The sequence below is a fragment of the Dermacentor albipictus genome, chromosome 6 (assembly GCF_038994185.2).
Source record: "Dermacentor albipictus isolate Rhodes 1998 colony chromosome 6, USDA_Dalb.pri_finalv2, whole genome shotgun sequence".
NCBI classification, from domain to species: Eukaryota; Metazoa; Arthropoda; class Arachnida; order Ixodida; family Ixodidae; genus Dermacentor; species Dermacentor albipictus.
In genome coordinates this window covers 83,838,047-83,861,779 of record NC_091826.1, presented here as the reverse complement: position 1 = coordinate 83,861,779, position 23,733 = coordinate 83,838,047, and the positions used below count along the sequence as shown (strand labels likewise).

Genomic DNA, 23,733 nt, shown 5'->3' with positions numbered 1-23,733 from the left:
CTCTGAATACCTCCTGTAAACACGCTGTGAATAGCATTGGATAGATCGTATCTCCCTGCCTGACGCCTTTCTTTATTGGGATTTTGTTGCTTTCTTTATGGAGGACTATGGTGGCTGTGGAGCCGCTATATATACCTTTCAGTATTTTTACATACGGCTCGTCTACACCCTGATTCCGTAATGCCTACATGACTGCTGAGGTTTCGACAGAATCAAACGCTTTCTCGTAATCAATGAAAGCTATATATAAGGGTTGGTTATATTCCGCACATTTCTCTATCACCTGATTGATAGTGTGAATATGATCTATTGTTGAGTAGCCTTTACGGAATCCTGCCTGGTCCTTTGCTTGACAGAAGTCTAAGGTGTTCCTGATTCTATTTGCGATTACCTTAGTGAATAGTTTGTAGGCAACGGACAGTAAGCTGATCGGTCTATAATTTTTCAAGTCTTCGGCGTCCCCTTTCTTATGGATTAGGATTATGTTAGCGTTCTTCCAAGATTCCGGTATGCTCGAGGTCATGAGGCATTGCGTATACAGGGTGGCCAGTTTCTCTAGAACAATCTGCCCACCATCCTTCAACAAATCTGATGTTACGTGATCCTCCCCAGCTGCCTTCCCCCTTTGCATATTTCCTAAGGCTTTCTTTACTTCTTCCGGGGTTACCTTGGGATTTCGAATTCCTCTAGACTATTTTCTCTTCCATTATCGTGGTGTGTGCCACTGGTACTGTATAAATCTCTATAGAACTCCTCAGCCACTCGAACTATCTCATCCATATTAGTTATGATATTGCCGGCTTTGTCTCTTAACGCATATATCTGATTCTTGCCAATTCCTAGTTTTGTTTTTCACTGTTTTTAGGCTTCCTCCGTTCCTGAGAGCAAGTTCAATTCTATCCGTATTACACTTCCTTATGTCAGCTGTCTTACGCTTGTTGATTACCTTGGAAAGTTCTGCCAGTTCTATTCTAGCTGTAGGGTTAGAGGCTTTCATACATTGGCGTTTCTTGATCAGATCTTTCGTCTCCTGTGATAGTTTACTGGTAACCTGTCTAACGGAGTTGCCACCGACTTCCACTGCACACTCCTTAATGATGCCCACAAGATTGTCGTTCATTGCTTCAACACTAAGGTCCTCTTCCTGAGTTAAAGCCGAGTACCTGTTCTGTAGCTTGATCTGGAATTCCTGTATTTTCCCTCTTACCGCTAACTCAGTGATTGGCTTCTTATGTACTAGTTTCTTCCGTTCCCTTCTCAGTTCTAGGCTAATTCGAGTTCTTACCATCCTGTGGTCACTGCAGTGCACCTTGCCGAGCACGTCCACATCTTGTATGATGCCAGGGTTAGCGCAGAGTATGAGGTCTATTTCATTTCTAGTCTCGCCGTTCGGGCTCCTCCACGTCCACTTTCGGCTATCCCGCTTGCGGAAGAAGGTATTTATTATTCTCATATTATTCTGTTCCGTAAACTCTACTAATAACTCTCCCCTGCTATTCCTAGTGCCTATGCCATATTCCCCCACTGCTTTGTCTCCAGCCTGCTTCTTGCCTACCTTGGCATTAAAGTCGCCCATTAGTATAGTGTATTTGGTTTTCACTCTACCCATCGCCGATTCCACGTCTTCATGGAAGCTTTCGACTTCCTGGTCATCATGACTGGATGTAGGGGCGTAGACCTGTACTATCTTCATTTTGTACCTCTTATTAAGTTTCACAACAAGACCTGCCACCCTCTCGTTAATGCTATAGAATTCCTGTATGTTACCAGCTATATTCTTATTAATCAGAAATCTCCGCTAAGCCCCGGTAGCACAGGACGTGCCCGCTTTTTAGCACTGTATATGCTTCTTTTGGCCTCCTAATTTCACTGAGCCCTATTATATCCCATTTACTGTCCTCTAATTCCTCCAATAGCACTGCTAGACTCGCTTCACTAGATAACGTTCTAGCGTTAAACGTTGCCAGGTTCATATTCCAATGGTGGCCTGTCCGGATGTCGTGGATACCAAATAGACAAAGGAGGAAGCGGTGTTCCTCGAGCCGAGAATATCACAGGGGCAAATGGCTGCTATGCTGCTCTGAAGAAATTCTAGCACCAGCAGGTCACTGAGGTATGCGAACATAAAGGGTGGTCCCCAGGAGACCTCTGGAACATCTCAGCAGCGTTTCGCAGCCCAAACAGCACGCGGGTGTACTCGAAAAGCCCGAATCTTGTCGCGATTGCAGCCTTTGGGATGTCCGCTGGCTCGACAGGGATTTCGTGGTAGGCCTTCACTAAAGCTGTCTCGCTGAATATTAACGTTGCAGCTAGTTCGGCCGCAAAGTCATTTATGTGAGGGGGTGGACAGTGATCTGGAACAGCGCGCGTTGAGGGCTCGGTAGCCACCGCACGGGCGTCAATACCCTGGATCACGCTATGGTACAATGTGCAGAGCTGAAGACCAACTGCTCGTACAGCTACGAATTATAGGCAGTTGCAGCACATGTAGCAATTTTCTCCTTGCGATGGCAATGCGGTCACCAGGGAGGTGCCTCGGTGGACAGAACACCAGGGGCCCTTGGTGTCTGCATGGTAACCTGACGTTGAGACATTCTGGCAGCTCAAGGTTGGAAGGTATCGTGATGGCTGCGAAGTAGACAGAATTGAGGCGAACTCAGATTATGGTATATGTGGTACCGTTTTAGTGGTTCATGTCATAGGCACGAGGATGCCTTGTATAGACATCCTAGTCATCGTGTCAGCAAGGCGACGAATGCTGAAATCAAGACTAAGGGTGAAGCAGGTCAGAAACTCCACGCCCAATATGGCCATACGTGCATGTGCAACAATGAGCACCCATCGGAAGGTGCGTGGGAGGCCCAAGTATATGGTAAGAGAATGGTGGCCATAGTGTTGATAGAAGTGCGGTTGGCTGCTTGAAGGGGCGCTGTTTTTTTGGCACGCCAGCGATCTAATCCTGCGGCGGGAACGACACTGGCCTCTGCACCTCTGTCCACAAGAAAATGTTGTCCGGCAATCCTGTCAGTAGCGTAGAACAGCCGCCTTATTATATGGCAACAGTCACAGCCCACTATCAGTGACTCTGCTGCATGTTTACAACTGCAAGGGAAACGGCACCTACATGCGCTGACGCAGAATTCATTGTGACACTAGCAGTATGCGCCACGCCGAGGGGCCAGAACAGGAAATGGTCTGAGATGGGAATCTGCAACGGCAATCGTGGTCGTGCTGATGACTGTGGGACGATGACCGTAGTGCATTAATGGCCTCAGCAAGTTCGTCAACCATTAACTCAAGGTAAGACTGCCGACCTTCGAGGTGCGACAGCGGAACGGTCGTTGTTGCCACAGTACCTCTGAGTAGTCAGCCATGCGGTCGGCTAGCCCTGCAAGATTGTCGAGGGGCATGTCTTCTGGTTTGGTAGCCAAAACGATCACTAAATTCTGCGGCAGGACCTGAAGAAGCAGTTAACGAAGCAGCGGGCTATATGCGTCCCGCCTACAGTCAGAGAAGCCACCGCATACGACGCAGAAGTTCCGATGGTCGACGGTTGCCAATCTCATCTTCATTGAGGAGCCACTGGACGCGTCTTCGCAGACACGGACTTGCGTTGCAGCACCGTAGTTTTGAAGTGTCGTAGGGCGTGGTGTCGTGGTGTGCGTCGACAACATCTTGGAACTACTCTACCACCTCTGTATATAGGTCCGATACAGCGTGGAGGAACTTCGCGCGCTGCGAGGTAATGCGTAAAAGACGGCCTCCACCTGAGTAAACTAGGCTGCAGGATGTTATGGCCAAAAGGGTGGTTGGTGAATCTGCACCGTGGCGAGGCCCTGTGCGCTGGTGGTCGGTCCCTCGTTCATGGCCTCGTACACGACATCGTGCTCGCCATACGATCACGTCCGAGTCCCCACGTTATAGGCACTGCGGTTAGGCACACTACAACAATGTGTGAGTCAGAAGCGAAAGGCCTGAGAACCGTTCGGAGCGATGGCAGAAGTAGGAGCTTTCTTATTATTCTTTCCTGCTTTCTAACCTCGCAACTCGTGGCACGAGGCGCGAGACATGCGCTGGAGCGCATTATATGTAGAAGGCGGCTGAGGAAGATGACCATGGCAGCTAGAGCCCTAATGACTCTATCCTAATTAGCTGCGCATTCAGCAACATGGCCCTACTTAACACCCAAATTCATCGGTTCGGCACCCGCTAAACGTCGATGGTTGGAATGCCACCAAAGGTCGTGTTTTCGAGGACCCTAATTAAGTAGATCTTAATGAACTGCCCTATAATTAACCTCGCACTAATTAACACCAAAGGTTGTGGGTTCGACTCCCACCAAAGGTCGAGGGTTCATCACCTTTTTGTACCAGCGTGTGGTCACGCCGCCAACTCCGGATTTTGCGCCTCAAGAGCCATTTATTGCATTCATATTAAAAATTTGTCGTAGGGACCAACATTTTGACATTACAATACTTTTAATTAAAGAACCATGAGGTCTAGTTAAACGTTTTTTACTTATGCGCACTGTCTACGTTTTTGTTTAGGTTTATTGATTCACTTGCGCCCTTCACGGGAGTATTGTGTGCGTGTTTGTGTGCGTGTGTGCGCGCGGAATAAAGCGCCTCTAGAACGAAATAGCCTGTATAGCGAAGAATTAATTAGGTACCGGTCAAATTCCTTTCATGTGTAGTGTGAACGCCTGCTTTGAGCAACGAATTCGCTTGTAAAACGAAGGAAGTTCGGCACCCTGTCTGCTGATTTGAAAATCCGCCACGTAGCAGTGCCATCCTGCCCTCTACAGAGGCCACTTAGCTGTGCTAGCGCTAACGACATCGCTACTGACGCACTTGACAACCGTATTTATGTGTGTGGGTGTTAACCTTGGTGCGTTGCTTGAGGAATAGCTCAACGCACAAGCTGCTTGTTGTAACACAGAAGTATGTACGGCTCTTAGCGATTACGTTGGAGATGAATACGACATGATGATAACTGATAACCGACAACGTCTTCAATGCCTTATAGGACGGAAAGGACGCGAATCAACGAAGGCAACAGGGATGACGTGCCTGTTAGCGAACGAAGAACATTGACAGCCAGGAAGACCTTAGATACATTCGACAATCTGCAGCTTTACCTGACATCACTTACGCGTTTCTCCTCGGAGCATTTCATGAACCTCGGTGCAAGAGGTCACCTGTATACACGCATGCAGTGTTTGTGTGTGTGTGTGTGTGTGTGTGTGTGTGTGTGTGTGCGTGTGTGCGTGTGCGTGCGTGTGTGTGTTTGTGTGTGTGTGTGTGTGTGTGTGAAAGACACATAGTACCAATGAGTAATTAGTATACTTTTTCATCTCCCATGGTTATGTAAGTATGTGGGGTGGGACAGATTCGGTCAAGCCTTTGTTCAGCTTTTCACATGGTATTTCGCAAAATTGTGTATGTTTTAGTGCGCATATTAGATCGATTTAACAAAATAGTCTTTTTGATGTGTGGTCTCTTGCTTGTGTATTCTGCTGGTGTGCTGCTCTGCTGCTGACTTAAGTGAGACTGACTGTGTTACTGTGCTCAACGAAGCTTTGCTAAATGATGACTTGCATTTAAATAGCGTTTTTTGACCCAGTTGACAGAGCGAACACCTTAAGCAGGGTACTTAGAACGATTCACACCCCACGTAGAACGCTCAATCAAGGTTACAATCAAAATATTGCTGCGCATACTAGGCTACCTCTTGATGTAACAATGGTTCAAGGTCTCTGAGCTGGAGGAAAAAGTCATTTTGGCGTCCTAAAGGTGGTCAGCCCATAACACCGGCACTGAGACACTGAGACACTGTCGGCGCAGCACTCCCGTCTTGTGACCTTGCTGTCCCCATAAGATCACCTATTCTCTGTTCTATTTCAGCTGTCTTGTCTTACCATACGGAGGTGGGCCTGAGTGAACTCTAATTCACCAACAAAATTTTCTCTGACTTTATGGAGAGTTTTTGTTGCCATCTGTATCTTCTTTACAAAACAGCAACTTTTTTCTTTACAGAGTGGAATAATCAACGCGCAATTCCGAATTAAACCTTTGAAAACGAGCGGACGAACTCTTCAGTTATCAATGCCACACAATCTAGAAAAAATAAATATGACTCCAGTAGAGGATACCCAAGGTAATATATGAATTTTTCTACGAAATTCATTATGCCGCTCCTTATCACAGTGTGTCTTTATGAACATTGAAGTATGCTTGCAAGCGTTGAGCCCATGGCTGTTTTCCTTAAGACTAAATATTGCAGTTGGTACTATGAAGATGCTAAAGGGAAATGAAGAGTTTGTTTCTGATGAAAATTTTTATATAAAATATTTGAACCACTGGTTTAAAATAATGCTGCAGCTTTGCAGGCCCAGGTGTCGTTCGACTAAAAACGATATGAGATAAGTATATGGGTAAAAATAAATTATTTAGGCTACCTTTCATCAAACGTAAAGAACTTGAGTGATGCAACAACGTAAAAGAACAAGTTTTTAAATTCAACAGTTTCGACCGGTGGACCAGTCTTCAGTCTTTACAATAAGATGGCCATGGCAGAAAACTCCAATTTTTTAGTAAACGCTGATGAAGATCGGTTCACCGGTCGAAACAATTGAAAATAGTTCTTCTGTTTACCTTGTAGACTCGCTCAAGTCAGTTACGTCTCGTTAATTTATACGACTCAGAAAAGTGTTCCCGGCTGTACCAAGGGTTACCTATCGCCGCAACACGAACGTCAAAGACGTTTAGTGCACGCAAAAGTCAGGCAACCTCATTCTCCCGTAATAAAAGCATGTTGTTGGCCCAGGTGGAAAACCTGCAGGCACCTTCAAAGTGATATTAAAGTTAAGAGCACCTCAAACAGTTACACGCAAGGAGTCAAATCTAGCTTCACTTGTACATATTAGGATGTGATTTATATGCTTGAATGCTACATCTCTAAGAATCATTATATCGGTGAAACGGGACAATCAATGAACGTCATATTAAACGCGCATCTTGCGGACACAGCGAAAAAGATTCCCAATGCCATCGCCAGCATTTCTACCAATCGGGTCATAACTTAAACTCTACATCTTACAGTCAAACTCCCGTTCTGAACGGGAAAAAAAGTACAGAGAATCATACCTTATTCATACGTTCAAGACATTGCAGCAAATAGGCATAAACGTTTGAAAGGGAGCTTTAGAATCTATTTGCTAGGATAAATTTCAAGCTATAGGCAACAGCGCTTAATATTGGTTGCTTACTGTTTTTTTTCCTTTCGTTCCATTCTTATCCTTTTATATAATTATTTATTCACTCCATTTCGGTATTTTCTTTAATTTTTTTTTTCATGAGTGCCGGCTTCTGCCACTCCTTGTTTTATCTCTTTAAGCGACACAATAGACCATGGCCAACAGCGAAACAGGTAATAGAGGGGTGCTGCGCACGCCGTTAACACGCCGGCTTACACACGGCCATTGACACGTGATTCATACAAAGCCGTGTCACTGGCTTTGTGCACAGCACTCCTTTCCTCTCAGTTTTACACACTCGCCGCTAACACACCTTCGCTCGTCACCACACCCACCTGCCTTACGCCCTTTCCTCTTTAGAAGAAACCGAGCTATACATACTGTTGCGACGACAGCATAAGTCCTCTTGAAGAAGACACATCCACTTGTCGAAACGGTGGCTCCTGCTTTCACTTTCTTCTCGTTTTGTTCATCTTCCTGTTGGGACGTGTTTGGAGCGAAAACCGCAGCAGCGAGGTTGTCATCCCAGTGGAAGTGCCTGGGAGAGAGGTAGGAATAAATGACGTCTTTTATGGCGCGGTTGCAGCGCTCGACCATCCTGTTTGGTTGCAGATGTTGCGGGGATGCTGCAGTGTGTTGTATTCCATGCTTAAACAAGAAAGATTTGAAAGCACGCAACATAAATGCCGTGCGACGGTCATCAATCATCAACTTCCACGTGCCATGTCGGAATATGAGGCACTCGTTAATGAAAGACATCACAAGAGTGGCTGCAGGATCAGGGATGGCTCGAACTTCAACCACTTATTCAAGTAGTGCTTGAATTAGTAAAGGCAAGGCGCAGAAGACCAGGACACAAGAAGAAGAAAAACAACAGGACCAGCGCCTGTGTTCGCTTGTGTTCTTCTTCGTGGGTCTTGGTCTTCTGCGCCTTGCCTATACTAATTCAAGCATGAACCAACTAGCACAAGCAAGAGTTTTATTCAAGTAGTGCGTGACCACAATGACAAATCTGCTGCCATATTTGCAGCGAGGGGTGGCCCCATGTGATCAATGCCCACGATATCACACGTGTACGTGTTTATCTTCTTCGGGTGACCGCTTTTCACCGTCTAACAAATGTTATCCCTCAGCGCGGGGCGCGCCCGGATGTATTGGAAGCTTCTTGGGTGTTATCGATGGTTCTTTCTCCTGTCCTCACCGAAGCTTGTGTAATCTGATTTGATGTATGCGCGACGCGAATGTGTAGAAATTTCTGCTGGAAGACACGCGGGCACAAGAAAATACTCTGGAACCTTGGATGGCTCATGTATAAAAGCCGACGCACTTGACCGGCAGATCATCAAGACATTCAACAAGAGTAGACACTCCCATAGTCTAGCGGCCAAATGTACTGCAGTGCACCAAGCGGATGGAATTAAATGCCTTCGATTTCGGTTCTGGGCGCGCCATTTTGAACGCTCAATGATGGCACACACTACGCCGGCTGCGCTACTCGACGCTATATATATATATATATATATATATAGCGCCGAGGTATATGTATTGTTACGTAAGAAGACGCAGATGAAACGCTATATACAAGCATATTTACAACGTATTACGCCGCACTTGGCCAAGAGGCAACAGCCCACGCTAGCCTACAATCGTCGTCGTCGTCTTCTTACTGCTCACCTCTTCGTCATTTGTAATACTATTCCGTAGCAATATACATGCTTTTGTTGCTCAATTGCGCGCGGTCTTAGTGCGGATTCGTATCTTTAATCAAAATGATTGCCAATGATATTTGCAAGCATCCACCAAATCTGTGCCAGGTGCAATCTCATAAAGTAGACGAAAAACGCCTTGTAATTGAGGCAATGTTTATTTCTCTCTATATATAAATGCTCATTCCGGGCTTTTCCTACATTCATCCGACGTTGTGGCCCCAGGTAAGCAGCAGTAGTTCCCGTACGAAGCTCCACTGAACTACGTCAGTTGAAAAAAATTGCAAGTATGTGTCATTTTTGTATTTAGACCATATAGGAATATGGCGCTTAGAGGGGAAACGTACGAAAGTGGTGAATGGGGAAATTACATTATAAAAGCAACTCGCTTTACATACGTGGAGTGGAAATGCCGGAGCCATTCCAAGCCGCACTATAAATCATGAAGAAAACATGTGATTTCCAAGCATTCCTCCATTCCCGGGCATTTCTTCTTGCACTTTAAGAGCACAAATGCATGAGCGGATGCGTGTTTCTAAAACAATTTGGCCGCAGCCAACGCGATAGTAAGCTACATATACAGAAGTGGCCACAAAGGCTCTCAGCCAGACAAGCTAGACGCTCGCAGAATACCTACTACTCGCACTCAACAGAAATACGTGGTTGCAAAGCCTGTTTGCAATCGTTTTGAAGATTGAGTTCTTCGTTTCTGAGCACCTGACTCACTGAATAAACTATGTTGAAACCAGCAAGAGGTGGTGGCTCGGCCTGGGCCTCCCACGTGGGGACGTCGAGGTGTGGCCTTTTCTCCGCCTCGCAGGCTTGCTGAGTTGCCGAGAGTTGGTCGTCAAGGTTAGAGCTATGCAGGGCAGGGTGCCATCTCGTCGAGAGGGTCGTGGGCTTAGTGGGGGGGTATTGTTGTGCACAGCCCCAAAGCATGTGTGGAAGAGTGTCTGGCTGTGTCTTGCGGATGTGGCACGTGGGATTGCGGTAAATGTCTGCGTAGATCTTGTAACGTTGTAACGAGGGCCAAGTATTGGTGTGTACCAGGCGGAAAGTTGTAGCCTGCACTCGGGATCGTTGGTTGTGTGGGCCGGGGAAGGTTCTAAGCTCTAAGTAGAAGGATTTCGCAAGATCATTGTAGTGTGTCAGGTGATCCCTACAGGTGGCGGCAGCCATCCTGTCTCCCGCGCGATTAACAAGACCTTGCTCTGGGGAGTGAGTAACCCCATTGAGGTTGGGTAGGTGCGGGTGTACGGTGGCTACATGAGCTGGGAACCAGACGAGTGTAACCTGATGATCGCTTGAGTGGGGTGCTAGTTACAAGATGCGCAAGGCTTGGTGTGAGATACGGCCTTTGATATAGTTGATAACGGTGGAGCGGGAGTGAGAAACGATGGTATGGAATGTTAGGTCTAGTGTGGCTAGCGCGATGGCCACTTCAGCTTCCTCAGCGTGGGGGGTTACTGGGCTGATAGCATGATGGACAGAGCCTTCAGACGTGGTGACGGCTGCAAAGCGAATATCGTGGGGATATTCGGCGGCGTCGACGATACTCCCATCATCGTGGCGGCAAGGGATTTGGTGAGAGCCGTGGCACGTGCTGTGCGGCGTGCGCGGTTGTATTCGGGGTGCATGTTTCTGGGGATAGGGTCCGCCCGAATTCAGGCTCGTATGGTGGAGGGGATCTGGTGGTTATGGCGGTGTTGATGGTGGTAGGTGATACCGAGTGAGGTGAGGATGTGGTGGCCCGTCACTGTAAGAGTGAGTCTCTTCAGCTGAGAGCGGTGTTGGGACTCGATGAGCTCATCCAGTGTGTCATGGGCGCCTAGTTGAAGGAGTAGGTCAGTGCTGGTGTAACCAGGGAGGCAGAGCGCTTGTTTATAGACAACGCGTACGCGTGGATGTTGAGATTGGTTTGTTCAGCATTGTACCAATTTAGATACGCAGCAACGTGATGGGGCAAATTACGAATGACTGGATTATTCGGAGGAGATTCTCCACTTTCATACCCCCATGGCGGTTAGAGAGCCGCTTGAAAAGTCTCATGGTGTTAGCGGTATGCATATTGATTTTGGCGAGGGCCATGTCATTCGCTCCTTTCGCTCCTATGAGCATGCCGACCAGACGGATATTGCTGACGAGGGGTATGGGGCTGCCATCCGTGAGATGAATCGCGATGTCTTCGTAATGGCGTTTAGCAGTGGAATATTTCGGACGGCGGCCACGGAGACTAAGCCTGTAGAGGAGGAGTTCGGACTTCGCAGGGGAGCAGCGAAGCCCCATGCCTTGGAGATAGGCCTTGACTGTTTCAAGGGCGGTTTGTAAACAAACCGCCATTGTGCCATTTCTATTTGGCCGTCACTCCCCTGGTGGGCCCAGATGGTAATATCGCCAGCGTTGATGGTGTGGATTACACCGTCCACTTGTTGCGACTCCTCAACAAGATCGATCATTACAAGATAAAAAAAAAGCATTGGGGAGGTAATGGAGCCCTCGAGGGTTCCCACGCTACCCAGAGTCTCAGCGTCGGAGCGGAGATTCCCCACCGAGAGGAAGGCCGTGCGATTAGAGAAAAAGTATCTGACGTAATTATAAGCGCGCGTACCGAGATTAAGGCGTGAGATGCGGTCAAGGATGGCGGAATGAGCTATGCTGTCAAAGGCTTTTTCGAGGTCGAGGCGGAGTATAGCTTTAGTAGTACGTGTTCTACCTTCTAGTATATGGTGCTTAAATTGTAGCATGACGTTTTGGCTCGACAGGTGGGCCCGGAAGCCAGTGACCGAGTAAGGATACGCTGCAGTGTCTTCCGGATGGCTGTAAATTTGGGTGAGGAAGGCATGCTCTATAACTTTTCCCACACATGAGGTTAGTCAGATGGGGCGACGATGTCCGAGGCTAGAAGGTTTGCCAGGTTTGCGAATAAGGATGACGTTTGCTGTTTTCCAGGCTCATTGATATAATCAGCGAGGTGGGTGACGGAGGTGCCATCCAGGTTATGGAGAGCTTTGTTTGTGACCCCATCGGAGCCCGCGGCAGAGCGGCTGTTTATGCAGGGCGGCTTGGATCTAAGCGACACTAAAGCCTCCGTCCAGTGATGTTTGGGGGCCCCGGTGTAGGAGCCGTGATGTTGCACTGGGCCCACGGGGAGATACTTGTTAGCGAGGTAGTCTACGACTTGGCTGCGGCCCTGTTTCTTCGTTTCTGTATATAGAAGTTTAGTGAGGCGATTTTGTTGGGAAGAGCGGGTGGCTGGACTACGGAGGAGGTGTTTGAGAAGCTTCCAAGAAGAGGGACAGTGGATCTGTCCGTCAGCAGTATTGCCCAGTTCAGTGCACTGTTTACAGCTCAGAGTGACGCAACGGGCTTCAATTTCCTTGTTGAGGGGGGCTATTTTTGCGCGGAAGCACCTATTGAGATGTTGCACTTTCCAGCGGGATAGGATGGATGATATAGCCGCGAAGAGGGGGCATCGATGGTAACGGTGTGCCTGCTTACCTTGTTATAGGAGCGGAGATTTCGGGTCCATGCATCAATGTCCCCTATGCGTTCCGCCTGCTGGTCAGCAGATCGATGCTCGCGAAAAGCATCCAAGTCAACCCAGATGAACTCACGGGGCTTGGCGGTAACTGCAGCTATCCGAGGGATAAGTAGGGCAATCATGGAATGGTCACTACCGAGATCATGTGTGTTGCTCCATAGGCGTTGGTGACGTTCTTGGTAAATTTCAGGTCTGGGGTTGTGCAGCGGGAAGTGGAGTTACCGAGTCACGTGGAGAACGTGGGGGCTGTAATGAAAGTGATGCCGAGGTCCTGGGAGTCTTGCCAGAGGTTTTCAGCCACTGTCGTCGAGTAGCCATAACCCCATAGCATATGGTGGAGGTTGAAGTTTCCACCGATAACCAGAAGGTTGGTGCAAGCTACGTTACGGGCTTTCTTGAAGAGGTTGAGGAAATGGCTTCGAAGGGATGGCTGTATACGTTGTACGTGAACGTTGTGAAGAAGCTACAGGGTGTCTTAACGAAGACGACGAAGGTAAGACGGGGGAGAATAAGGAAGATGACTGACACCATATGGTATGAAGAACTTTATTGAGGTCCTGAGGGATCAGTCTGGGACTGATGCGGGCCACTCCCACGTCGGTACAGAGAGGCCGAGCCCCTCTGCTATCACACGGGCCCTCTGGACAGCCCTGAGCTGGTCCGCCAGCACTTCACTGTGCAGCATTCGCTGCCACCACTGTTCACCTCGAGAACCATCACCGGCCAACGCCAAGCAGCGCCACAGCATGTGTTGTAAATCGAGCAAACCCCCACACTTACTACAATAGACTGAAACCCCGCAGTGCGGATTAATTTTATTCATGATGACAGGGTTAGGGTACGTCCGTGTCTGCAGTAGCCTTAATGTAACCGCCTGCGGCCTATTTAATTTAGGATGTGGCAACGGGAATGCCCTGCGCCCTAAGTAATAGTGCTTGGTGATTTCGTTGTAGGTTAACAGTTGGTCCCTGTACTCAGGAGCGGGAGATCTAGCCCCTTCAGGGAGTACACGGCACACTAATCCTCGTGCCTCCCTGTGCGCCACCTCGTTGAGGTTACGCGGGGCTCCCTCCACTGTCCCCATGTGCGCCGGGAACCAAGTAACGGTATGCGAAGTGATATCCCTACCCTGCAGCAGTCTGTTAGCCGGTTCCGCAACAAGTCCTCTCGAGAAGGCTGTAATCGCAGATCGCGAGTCGCTAAACACCAAAACTCTTCTAGAATCAATTAGTGCTAGAGCAATAGCCACCTGTTCAGCAACCCCTGGATCTTTGGTATAAATGGAAGCAGCATTTCTAACGCTCCCTTTGCCATCTACTACCACCACCGAATAAGCATTTTTACCATTAATCCATGCGGCGTCAACAAACGCAGACTCCTCCTCCTGATCCTTTGCCTCTCGTAACAAAGCCCTAGCTCTCGCGACCCGCCTCCCTACATTGTGCACGGGGTGCACATTCCGCGGAAATGGACGAACCATGATATTTGCCCTAAGGTTCACGTTCAACTCGTGTAGGGGCACCCTATCGTGCGACACAGCCACCGATTCTTCAATTGACTCTAATATATACCTACCCGGCGGTGCACCTAGCAACCGCTCCCTCTGTGCGGAACGTTGAGCCTCAGCAATTTCATCTAAAGTATTATGCAAACCCAGTCGTAACAACATATCGTTTGACGTAGTCATAGGCAGACCAAGCGCAGCCTTGATGGCTTTTCTGATTAATGCATCCAATTTATTTTTCTCCCCCCTATTCCAATTTAGCATAGCTGCCACATACGAGAAATGACACATAATAAATGCGTGAACTAAGCGCATTGCACCTTCTTCTCCTAAACCCCTATGCCTATTAGAGATCCTTCTTATAAGTCTTATGGCCTCCTCCGTTTTCTTGGTAATACGCTGAATGGTTCTAATGTTCGATCCGTTCGCTTCAAGTACAAAACCCAGGACCCTGATTGCTTCAACTTTGGGTATCACCGACCCTTCCCTAGTATGAATTCTAATGCAAGGCTCAACGTCCGGTACCCAACCCCTCGGCCTACGACCTAGCTTCTTAGATTTGAAGATCAACAACTCCGACTTTTTAGAGGAGCACTTGAGCCCCATGAGACCCAGATACTCCTCCGTAAGCGTTACCACCTGCTGCAGCCTAGCCTCAAGCTCTCCATCACTACCACCGACACTCCATATAGTAATGTCATCCGCGTAGATAGAATAGCCAATATCCTGGACAGTGTCCAGTCTATTAGCCAACTTCGACATCGCCAGATTGAATAACATAGGCGAGAGTACAGATCCCTGCGGAGTACCACAGCAACCCAATTTAACGACTTCCGATTTTATCTCCCCAAACCTGAGACATGTCTGACACCATAGCCTAGCTCTACATTTTATTATTACAAATTGGCGCAGCTGCATTTTTTGTGTGGGCATTCAAGTCGAGATGTGTGTGGACTTCATCATTGAAGCAAATCAACGTGGTGGCACCCGAATCTTGGCCACAACGCCTCAAGATGAAGACGAATGAGCTCTTGCGGAATCAGTGAGCACTGACGCATTCATCTCCTATAAAAGCGCTATAACGAAGCTCACTTACGATGATTTAGTTGCGAAAGAAAAAGTGAAGCTGAATATGAAACTTCAAGATTATGAGAAGTGTGTGCCTACTCCAATTAAAAACTGCGCGAAGCCTGTTACCGTTGCTTCGTCTGACAGTGGCGTCAACCTGCCCATTAAGTTTCTTGAAGTGCAACAGAAACAGAACAGAGACCTTAATGACTTAATGCGTTTGCTCGTAAACCTGACTCAAGGAGGAATGAACAGCCGAGTCTCGAACACGTGAAGCCAGAAAAGTTTGATGGAGATTCGAGTAGTCGCTAGTCCTGGCTAACATTTTATGAATACGCATTGAATGAAAACAACTGGCACAGTGATGAAGATAAAGTGAAAAACATGCGACTATTTCTATGAGAAATAGCCAAGAGTTCGTACGAATTTCGTGCCAACGCTCGCAGCAACAAGACATGGAGGGAGTGGAAGGAGAATTTTTTCGGCTCTTTTGGAGAGAACAAGGTATTATTATGGGATAAACCTATCACATTTAGGTAAAGGCCTGGGTCTGCACTCACCTACTTTTATGAGAAAAGGAAGCTACTCCAGCTGGTTGATGCAGCCTTGCCCGAGACGTCTGTGGTTCCACTTCTCATTCATGGTTTGAGTCCGGACCTTCAGAAGCAAATACAAGTGAGAGGGCCCAATACGGTTGAAGAACTTCTGCAGGGAATGCGAAACCTCTACCTGCAAAACTCGGGAACCCATTGGCAGGCCATGATGCCTGCTGGGAAGTGCCCAACTGCCATACGAGCTGTTGAAAGATGCCCGCTCGCAAGCTGGAAGTCTACAGCTTCTGGAGTTCTGCCTGGAGTTCAACAACGCATACACAAATCTGTGTGCAGTGGCGTTCTTGCTTCCATTTCATTTCTTGATTTCTTGCGTTTTGCGCTTCATTCCGCATCTGATATATCGAATTTTGTATAAAAATATCATGATGATGATGAACCGCTGTCATGCCTCGCACCTACTATGGGGGATAGGCCAAGAGTGTGCACGTTGACAGTACACACTTCGTTTTTCTTCTCCGTGCACCATTTCCTGACGTCAGCAACATTAATTTCCTGCCAAGATAATTTATGATAGTAAGGACAAAATAATGTAGGCGAACTTAAGTAGTATGGGCGCACACACACACACACACACACACACACAGATATATATATATATATATATATATATATATATATATATATACATATATATATATATATATATATATATATATATATATATATATATATATATATATATATATATATATATATATATATATACAAATATATATATTGTTACGCGCGGAGGACACCGTTCATAACGCTTACGGATGAAGGGGGCCATTTACTTTAGGTCGCGAAGGTGAGCGCACGAGCGGCCCGCTGGTTGATCAACTCAGCGTCGTTCTCTTCTTCTTTCCCCCACTCGGGACTGCAAGCACGTTCACCAGTCTTCGTTTTCTTCTACGTAGCATTCCTCTGTCAATCCATTTGTCCTGACGTGAACAATTTCAAGCAGGCAGCATGGACCACTTGTGTCTTGGCAGCTCTTATACCACTCACCGTGAGGCGAGCTATGTTATACGTGACTTCCGTGAGTCTGTTAATAACAACAAGCGGTCCATCGCAGGTGGCCAAAAGCTTTTGGCATAACCCGCGTTTCCGTACTGGAGTCCACAGCCAGACTAAATCACTAAGGCGATAGGTTACCGGACGGTGGTGAATGTTGTAACGTGCTTTTGATTTGTCCTGTGATGCCAAAGTGCGCAAACGAGCAATAAGACGAGCTTCTTTGGCGGAGCAGAGAGACTCGGCGACAGTGGGATTTTCATGACTACAAAAAGGAAAACAGTGTCGATTGTGTACCAGGGTGGCCGTGGGTACAGCAGGAAGAAAGAGCTATAGCCGGTAGTCTCGTGCTTGGCAGTGTTGAACGCGTACGTGATAAAAGGCAGTACGTCATCCCAGTTCCTGTGGTCGGATGAAACATATATAGATAGCATGTTTACAATTGTTCGGTTGGTGCACTCCGTCAGCCCATTCGTTTGTGGATGGTATGGTGTCGAGTGACGCAAGTGCGATTCACACAAACGAAGCAGCTCCTCTGCAACATCCGCTGTGAATTGCCGTCCGCGGTCGCTGATGATCACGCGAGGCGGACCGTGTCGCAGGATCACATATTGCAGCAGGAATGTTGAAACGTCAGTGGCAGTTGCGGAGGGCACGGCCGCCTTCTCGCAGTAGCCTGTGAGGTAGTCGACGCAAACAACTATCCAACGGTTTTCCTTGGCTGATTTTGGAAATGGGCCTACGAAGTCAATACCCACTTGTTGGAAAGGGGTGCTTGGAGGCGGGATTGGCTGCAGGAGACCAGCTGGAGCAGTAGATGGCCATTTGTGGCGCTGACACTGCATGCAGCTGGCCCCATACGTCTCAACAGACTGTCGCATTCCAGGCGAATAAAAGCGTTCCTGAATCCGGTAGAGCGTCCTCGCCGAACCTAAATGGCCAGGCGTAGGGTCGTCGTGCATAGCACTCAGAATCGCTCCGCGAAGGCTCTCCGGTACCACTAAATGAAAACGTGCAGCAGGGCTGGAAAAGTTCTTATACAGGAGTCCATCACGTACACAGAAAGGGTTTGCTGTCGTCAAGGCGGTCGTAGCGGTGAAGAGTGGTGTTAATTTATCGTCTTTTCTCTGTTCGGCTTCGAAGTAGTCAAAGTCTGGAAAACGCGGCTACACAGAAGCCACGAGGTGATCGAAGTCGTCGGCGTCACAGTCCATTGTGCTAATTGGCACACGCGAGAGGCAGTCCACATCATCGTGTCGTCGACCGCTCTTATAAGAGACGGCCAGGCTGTATTCTTGCAGTCGAAGCGCCCAGCGCACAATGCGGCCACGAGGGTCACGAAGATTCACAAGCCAACACAATGAGTGGTGGTCGGTGACCACTGTAAAGGGGCGTCCATATAGGTAAGAACAAAACCGCTGAACCGCAAATATTACCGCGAGGCATTCTTGTACTGTGATAGTGCAATTCTGCTCGGGCCTACTTATTGAGCGACTTGCATGTGCGATCACGTGTTCGCGGTCACCGTATCGTTGAACTAGGACGGCAGCAATACATATGCCACTGGCATCCGTATGAAGTTCCGTCGGAGCTGAAGGACTGAAGGGTAGAAGAACCGGCCGTGACGTCAGCAGAAACTTCAATTGACGAAAAGAAGAGCCGCACTCCGGAGTCCACTGAAAGGGGGTGTCCTTTCGCAGCAGGCATGTCAGCGGATACGAGACCTCGGCAAACTTAAGAATAAATCGGCGGAAATAGGAACAAAGCCCCAGAAAACTATGGAGCTCCTTGACAGAACGCGGTGCACTGAACACTTCAACGGCTCCCTTCTTCTGGGGATCAGGGCGGATGCCGTCATTCTCGACGAGGTGCCCAAGCACAACGGTTTGGCGGTCTCCGAAGTGGCATTTCTTAAAGTTTAAAACTAGACCAGAGTTTCTGATGTAGTTCAGGACAATATCCAGATGTGAGTTGTGTTCCCTGAAGGTGCAGTCAAAGATGACGACGTCATCGAGGTAGCACATGCAGATGTTCCACTTCAAGCCGCGCAGAACAGTGTCCATAAATCTCTCGAAAGTTGTCGGAGCGTTCCACAATCCAAATGGCATCACATTAAATTCGAAGAGCCCGTCAGGGGTTACAAAGGCAGTCTTCTCCTTGTCATCAGGATGCATCGGAATTTGCCAATGGCCAGATCGTAAATCTACTGAGGAAAAGTAAGAGGCGCAATGAAGGCAGCCTATTGCGTCATCAATATGTGGGAGTGGGTACACGTCCTTTTTGTTACAGCATTCAAACGGCGATAGTCGACGGCAAATCTCCGAGATCGATCTTTTTTTAACAAGGATCACTGGAGCTGCCCATGCACTCGCTGACTCTTGTACGACTCCCTTTTTCATCATTTTGTGCACTTTTTCGTTGATAATCTGGCGTTCTGATGGTGAAACACGAATTGGTTTTGTCTAATAGGATTTGCCGAAACCGTACTGATGGTATGGCGTGTTCGAGATGCAGGGATCGCAGGTATTTTATCCTCCTGCGCAAAGTCGAATACCGAAACGTGCTTCGAAAGCACACCCACTAAGCTTTGGCGTTCACTCGTGCTGAGCGATTTATTTACCATCGACAAAAGGGCCGTTTCCGAACTGTGGCCATCAGGTTCTTCCGGCACATCTGTAAGTTCAGCCACTGATAAGGACGCGTGTTCCCTGGTGAAGGCTAATTTCATGCCGTCTGTAGTATAACGGGCTACTTAGAAAAGTTTACGGACCATAAGCCAGTGCGTCGACCTTTGATCGACACCACACAATGTGTCACCAACACATTGTTCTTCATACAGTCAAAGTGCATCGGTTCTACGGTAGCTTCGAAGCTGTCAGAATCGGCGCCGCAACAGGAAACGGGAACGCAAACAGTAGATGATGCAGGCATGACCGCATCACCACGAACACACAGTGTAGTTTCGCGATCTACAGGGTTCTCCAGAAGTCCTGATGAAATCCTGCCACTTAAGAATACCTTCCCTGTGCGGCAGCCGACAGCAGCACCACACTCCCGCAAGAAGTTCGTGCCGAGAACATCATCATGGGGCGACGGAGGAATAATTACAAACTCTATTGTAATAACATGGCATCCCAAAAACACGTCAGCACTAGACACCCAATAGGTCGCAACGGCTCGCCACTCACTCCACAGGACTTCGAATCTTCGTCCCATTTAAACAAAATCTTTCGCCCTAACACGTGTTTAAAAGAGACACTCATGACCGAAATTGTTGCACCTGTTTCCACCAGAGCCATCACAGGGACAATATCTACAAGCACAGGCACTTTGTTTTTCAGCATCAACACAGGAGGTATTTCTGTCAGTAGCACGTCTCCAGCGACTTCACCTCCATCAGCCGCACTAGCTAGTTTTCCGGTGACGAAGGGGACGTGGTGCGATGCAGTGGTGAGGGAGAACGGGGAGCACGACGTTGCGGTGGGGGTGTCAAATTCCTGTCGGATGCCGGGCAACGATTCGGGGAGCCCCTCGGCCAATGCTCGTCGCCAGATAATACGTGTGCTGGCCACGGGGCACCGTATGGCCGTTCGGAGGGCCGAGAAAACTCTGAGGGCTGGCCATACCACGTGGTCATGCGCTGGTTGCACAACCGCGGTATATGACCCGGGACTGTGCAGGAATTACACACCGGGAGAGGTCGAAACCTTGGTTATTCTTCGATGAAGCGGATATTAGCATTTTCCCGCGTGTAGTGGGTCGGCGCGTGGCGTATGTCACGACGATACATCGGGCGTCGAGAAGGCGTGTGCTGAGCGTGTTGGTCATAGCGCAGAGTCGGGCGGCTTGTTGTAATCCTCGACTGTCGGGCTGCGCTGTACTCTACGGCCGCTGCGGTAACCATCGTTGGCCAAGGCGCCAAATGCGGCGTCGTCACAGCCTCACGTGACGTGTACACGCCATGGTGGTCAGCAGTTGAATGCAACAACTCTTCGTGGTGGGAAAGTTCCTCGCGGACAATCTGTCGGATGGTCGAAGGAATGGCAACCGTCGTAACGTTTGCCAATCGACCAAACTTTCGCGCAATCCGACGCATCTTGAGCGCTTGAAAAGTTCTGCAGTGCCGAATGACATCGCACACAGAACTGAGGCTCTCCTTTCCAATGAGAAAATTTACACATCCTCAGCCACTCCTTTAAGCAAATGTCCAGCTTTATCTTCTTCCGACATGCGAGCACTGACCACCTTGCACAGCTTTAACAATTCTTCGATATATGTTGTGCGTGTCTCACCTGGTAGCTGCGCCCGTTCCGAAAGTGTCTGCTCCGCATGCTTCTTTTTGGCTACTGAGTCCCCCAAACACGCCTTTAACTCATCAACAAAATGTTCCCACGTCGTAAGTGCGTCCTCGTGGTTCTCGTACCACACGAGGGCGGTATCGGTTAGGGAGAACACCGCATTAGTGAGCTGAGTTGTTGCATCCCACCCGTTGGACTTGCTCACTCGTTTGTAGTGGACGAGCAACTCGTCGGCACCTTCCCGTGGGTGGAACTCGGTAGTACGGCAGTGGACTGCTAGGCGCAGCCCTGGGAGCGGCTCCTTCTTCTGGCATGTCGAAGAGGGTCACGGCTGATTGTGGGAGCCCGGCAACTGGACGGCTTCGACGAAGCTGCGGCAGTGACGGTTCCGTTGCTGTGAGCGGCACCCAGCACCTCCACAACTTTGTTACGCGCGAAGGAGATCGTTTATAAACCTTACGGATGAAGGGGACCGTTTACTTTAGGTCGCGAAGGTGAGCCCAAGAGCGACCAGCTGGTTGATCTACTCAGCGTCGTTCTCTTCCGGCCCCCACTCGGGACCGCAAGCACGTTCACCACTCTTCGTTTTGTTCAAGCGGAACAATATATATATATATATATATATATATATATATATATATATAATATATATGCAAAATTCAAGGAGAAGACCTGTAGGTCCAGTGCACAGGTAGTTGAAGAAAGGAAGGGGCACACACACACACACACATATCTCTACATATATATATATATATATATATATATATATATATATATATATATATATATAATATGTTTGTGTCTGTTTGTGTTCCCTTTTTCTAAGGCCTACAGACGGTCCTAAAGTTACGCTACTACACATCATCATCATCAGCCCATTTTGTCCACTGTAAGACGAAAGCCTCTCCTTGCAATCTCCGTTTACCCCTGTCCTGCGCCAAACGATTCCAACCAGCACCTATGAATTTTGAATTTCATCGCCCCACCTAGCCTTCTGACTACACTTCCCTTCTCTTGGAACCCATTCTGTGACCCTAATGGTTCACCGGTTGTGTAACCATTACATGACCTGCCGAGCTCCATTTTTTTCCTCCTAATGTCGTTTAGAATATCAGCTATCCGTATTTGCTCCCTCAGGTGCACCTCTCTTTCTGTCTCTTCAAGTTACGCCTAACATTATTTGTTACATCGCTCTTTGCGTGGTCCTTGACTTGTTCTCCAGCTTGTTTGCCAGTCTCCAAGTTTCTCCCGCATATGTTAGCACCGGTAGAATGCAATGATTCTACATCATTATTTTCAGAGTTCATGGTGAGACTCCAGTCAGGATCTGACAATGTGCGCTCCAGCCCATTTTTATTCTGTGAGTTTTCTTCTCATGAGCAGGCCTCCCTGTGAGTAATTGACCTAGGTAACCGTACTCCTTCACAGACTCTAGAGGCTGACTGGCGATCCTCAACTCTTGTGCCCTTGCCCGTCTATTCATCATTATCTCTGTCTTCTGCCATATTATTCTTCAACCCCACTCTTACACTATCTGTGCTAAGGCCCTCAAACATTTGTTGTAACTCGTCTCCAGTGTTGCTGAACAGGAGAATGTAATCTGCAAACCGAAGGTTGCTGAGATATTCGCCGTTGATCCTTACTCCCTAAGCCTTCCCAGTTTAATAGCTTGAGTACTTCTTCCAAGCATCCAGTAAATAGCATTGGAAAGATTGTCTCCTTTTCTGACCTCTTTCTTTATTGCTATCTTGCTATTTTTCTCGTCGAGAATTAAGGTAGCTGTGGAATCTTTGTGGATATTTCCCGAGATATCTATGTAAGTGTCTTGTACCACTTGATTTCGCAATGTCTCCATATTGCTGGTATCTCTACTGATTCAAATGGCTTTTTTTTGTAATCTACGAGAGCCATACAGCGAGGCTGATTGTACTCTGCAGATTTCTCGACTACCTGATTGATGACGAAGATGTGATCCATTGTGGAGTACCTCTTCGTGAAGCCAGCCTGTTCCCTTGGTTGACTGAAGTACAGTGTTTCAATTATTATATTAGCAGTTATCTTGGTGACTATTTTATGTAATACGTGTAGTAAGCTAATGGGCGTAAAGTTTTTCAAATCGTTACCGTCGCCCTATTTGTAGATTACGATAATGTTGGCGTTCTTCCATTTCTCTGGGACCCTTGAAGTTGATAGAGAGTTCGCATAAAGGGTTGCTAGTTTTTCAAACACATGGTTCCTCCATCTTTGATTAAATCGACTGTTATTCCATCCTCTGCATCCGCTCTTCCCTGGTTTTCTCTTGCAAGGGCCTTCTAACTTCATCGCTAGTTATAGAAGGAGTCTCTGCAACCCGTTCATTACTACTTCGAATGGAGGTATCGTGGTTGTTCTGGGTACTGCAAAAGCCAGTGTAGAATTCTTCTACTGCTTTCACTATATATACCAGATTACTGATGAAATTACCGTTCTTATCTTTCACTGTATACGTCTTGCTTTATTTTAGGACAAGTTTCCTTCTCGCTGATTTCATGCTCAGTCCATGTTTTACTGCTTCCTCAGTCTTTCAGACGTTATAATTTTGGATATCCGTTATCTTCTCCTTTTTTGATCACTCTCGACTGTTCCTAGAATTATATATTATCTCTTCAATTGGGCAGTTTCATTCTTTGTCATTTCTTTATTAGGACCTTTGTTACTTGGGAGAGCTTACTTACTGGATGCCTTGGTGCCTTACCTCGCACTTCAAATGCTGCT

General features: G+C 47.8%; 1 protein-coding gene across 1 annotated transcript in view; it reads left to right on the top strand.

Annotated features, from left to right (window-relative positions):
- LOC139046944 (A disintegrin and metalloproteinase with thrombospondin motifs like) overlaps nt 1-23,733 on the top strand; it is a 135,601-nt gene that overhangs the window by 47,717 nt on the left and 64,151 nt on the right. Inside the window, exon 5 of the mRNA XM_070520874.1 lies at nt 6,036-6,156. Within this exon, the coding sequence (XP_070376975.1) occupies nt 6,036-6,156 (121 nt within the window). The remainder of the gene's footprint in view (nt 1-6,035; nt 6,157-23,733) is intronic.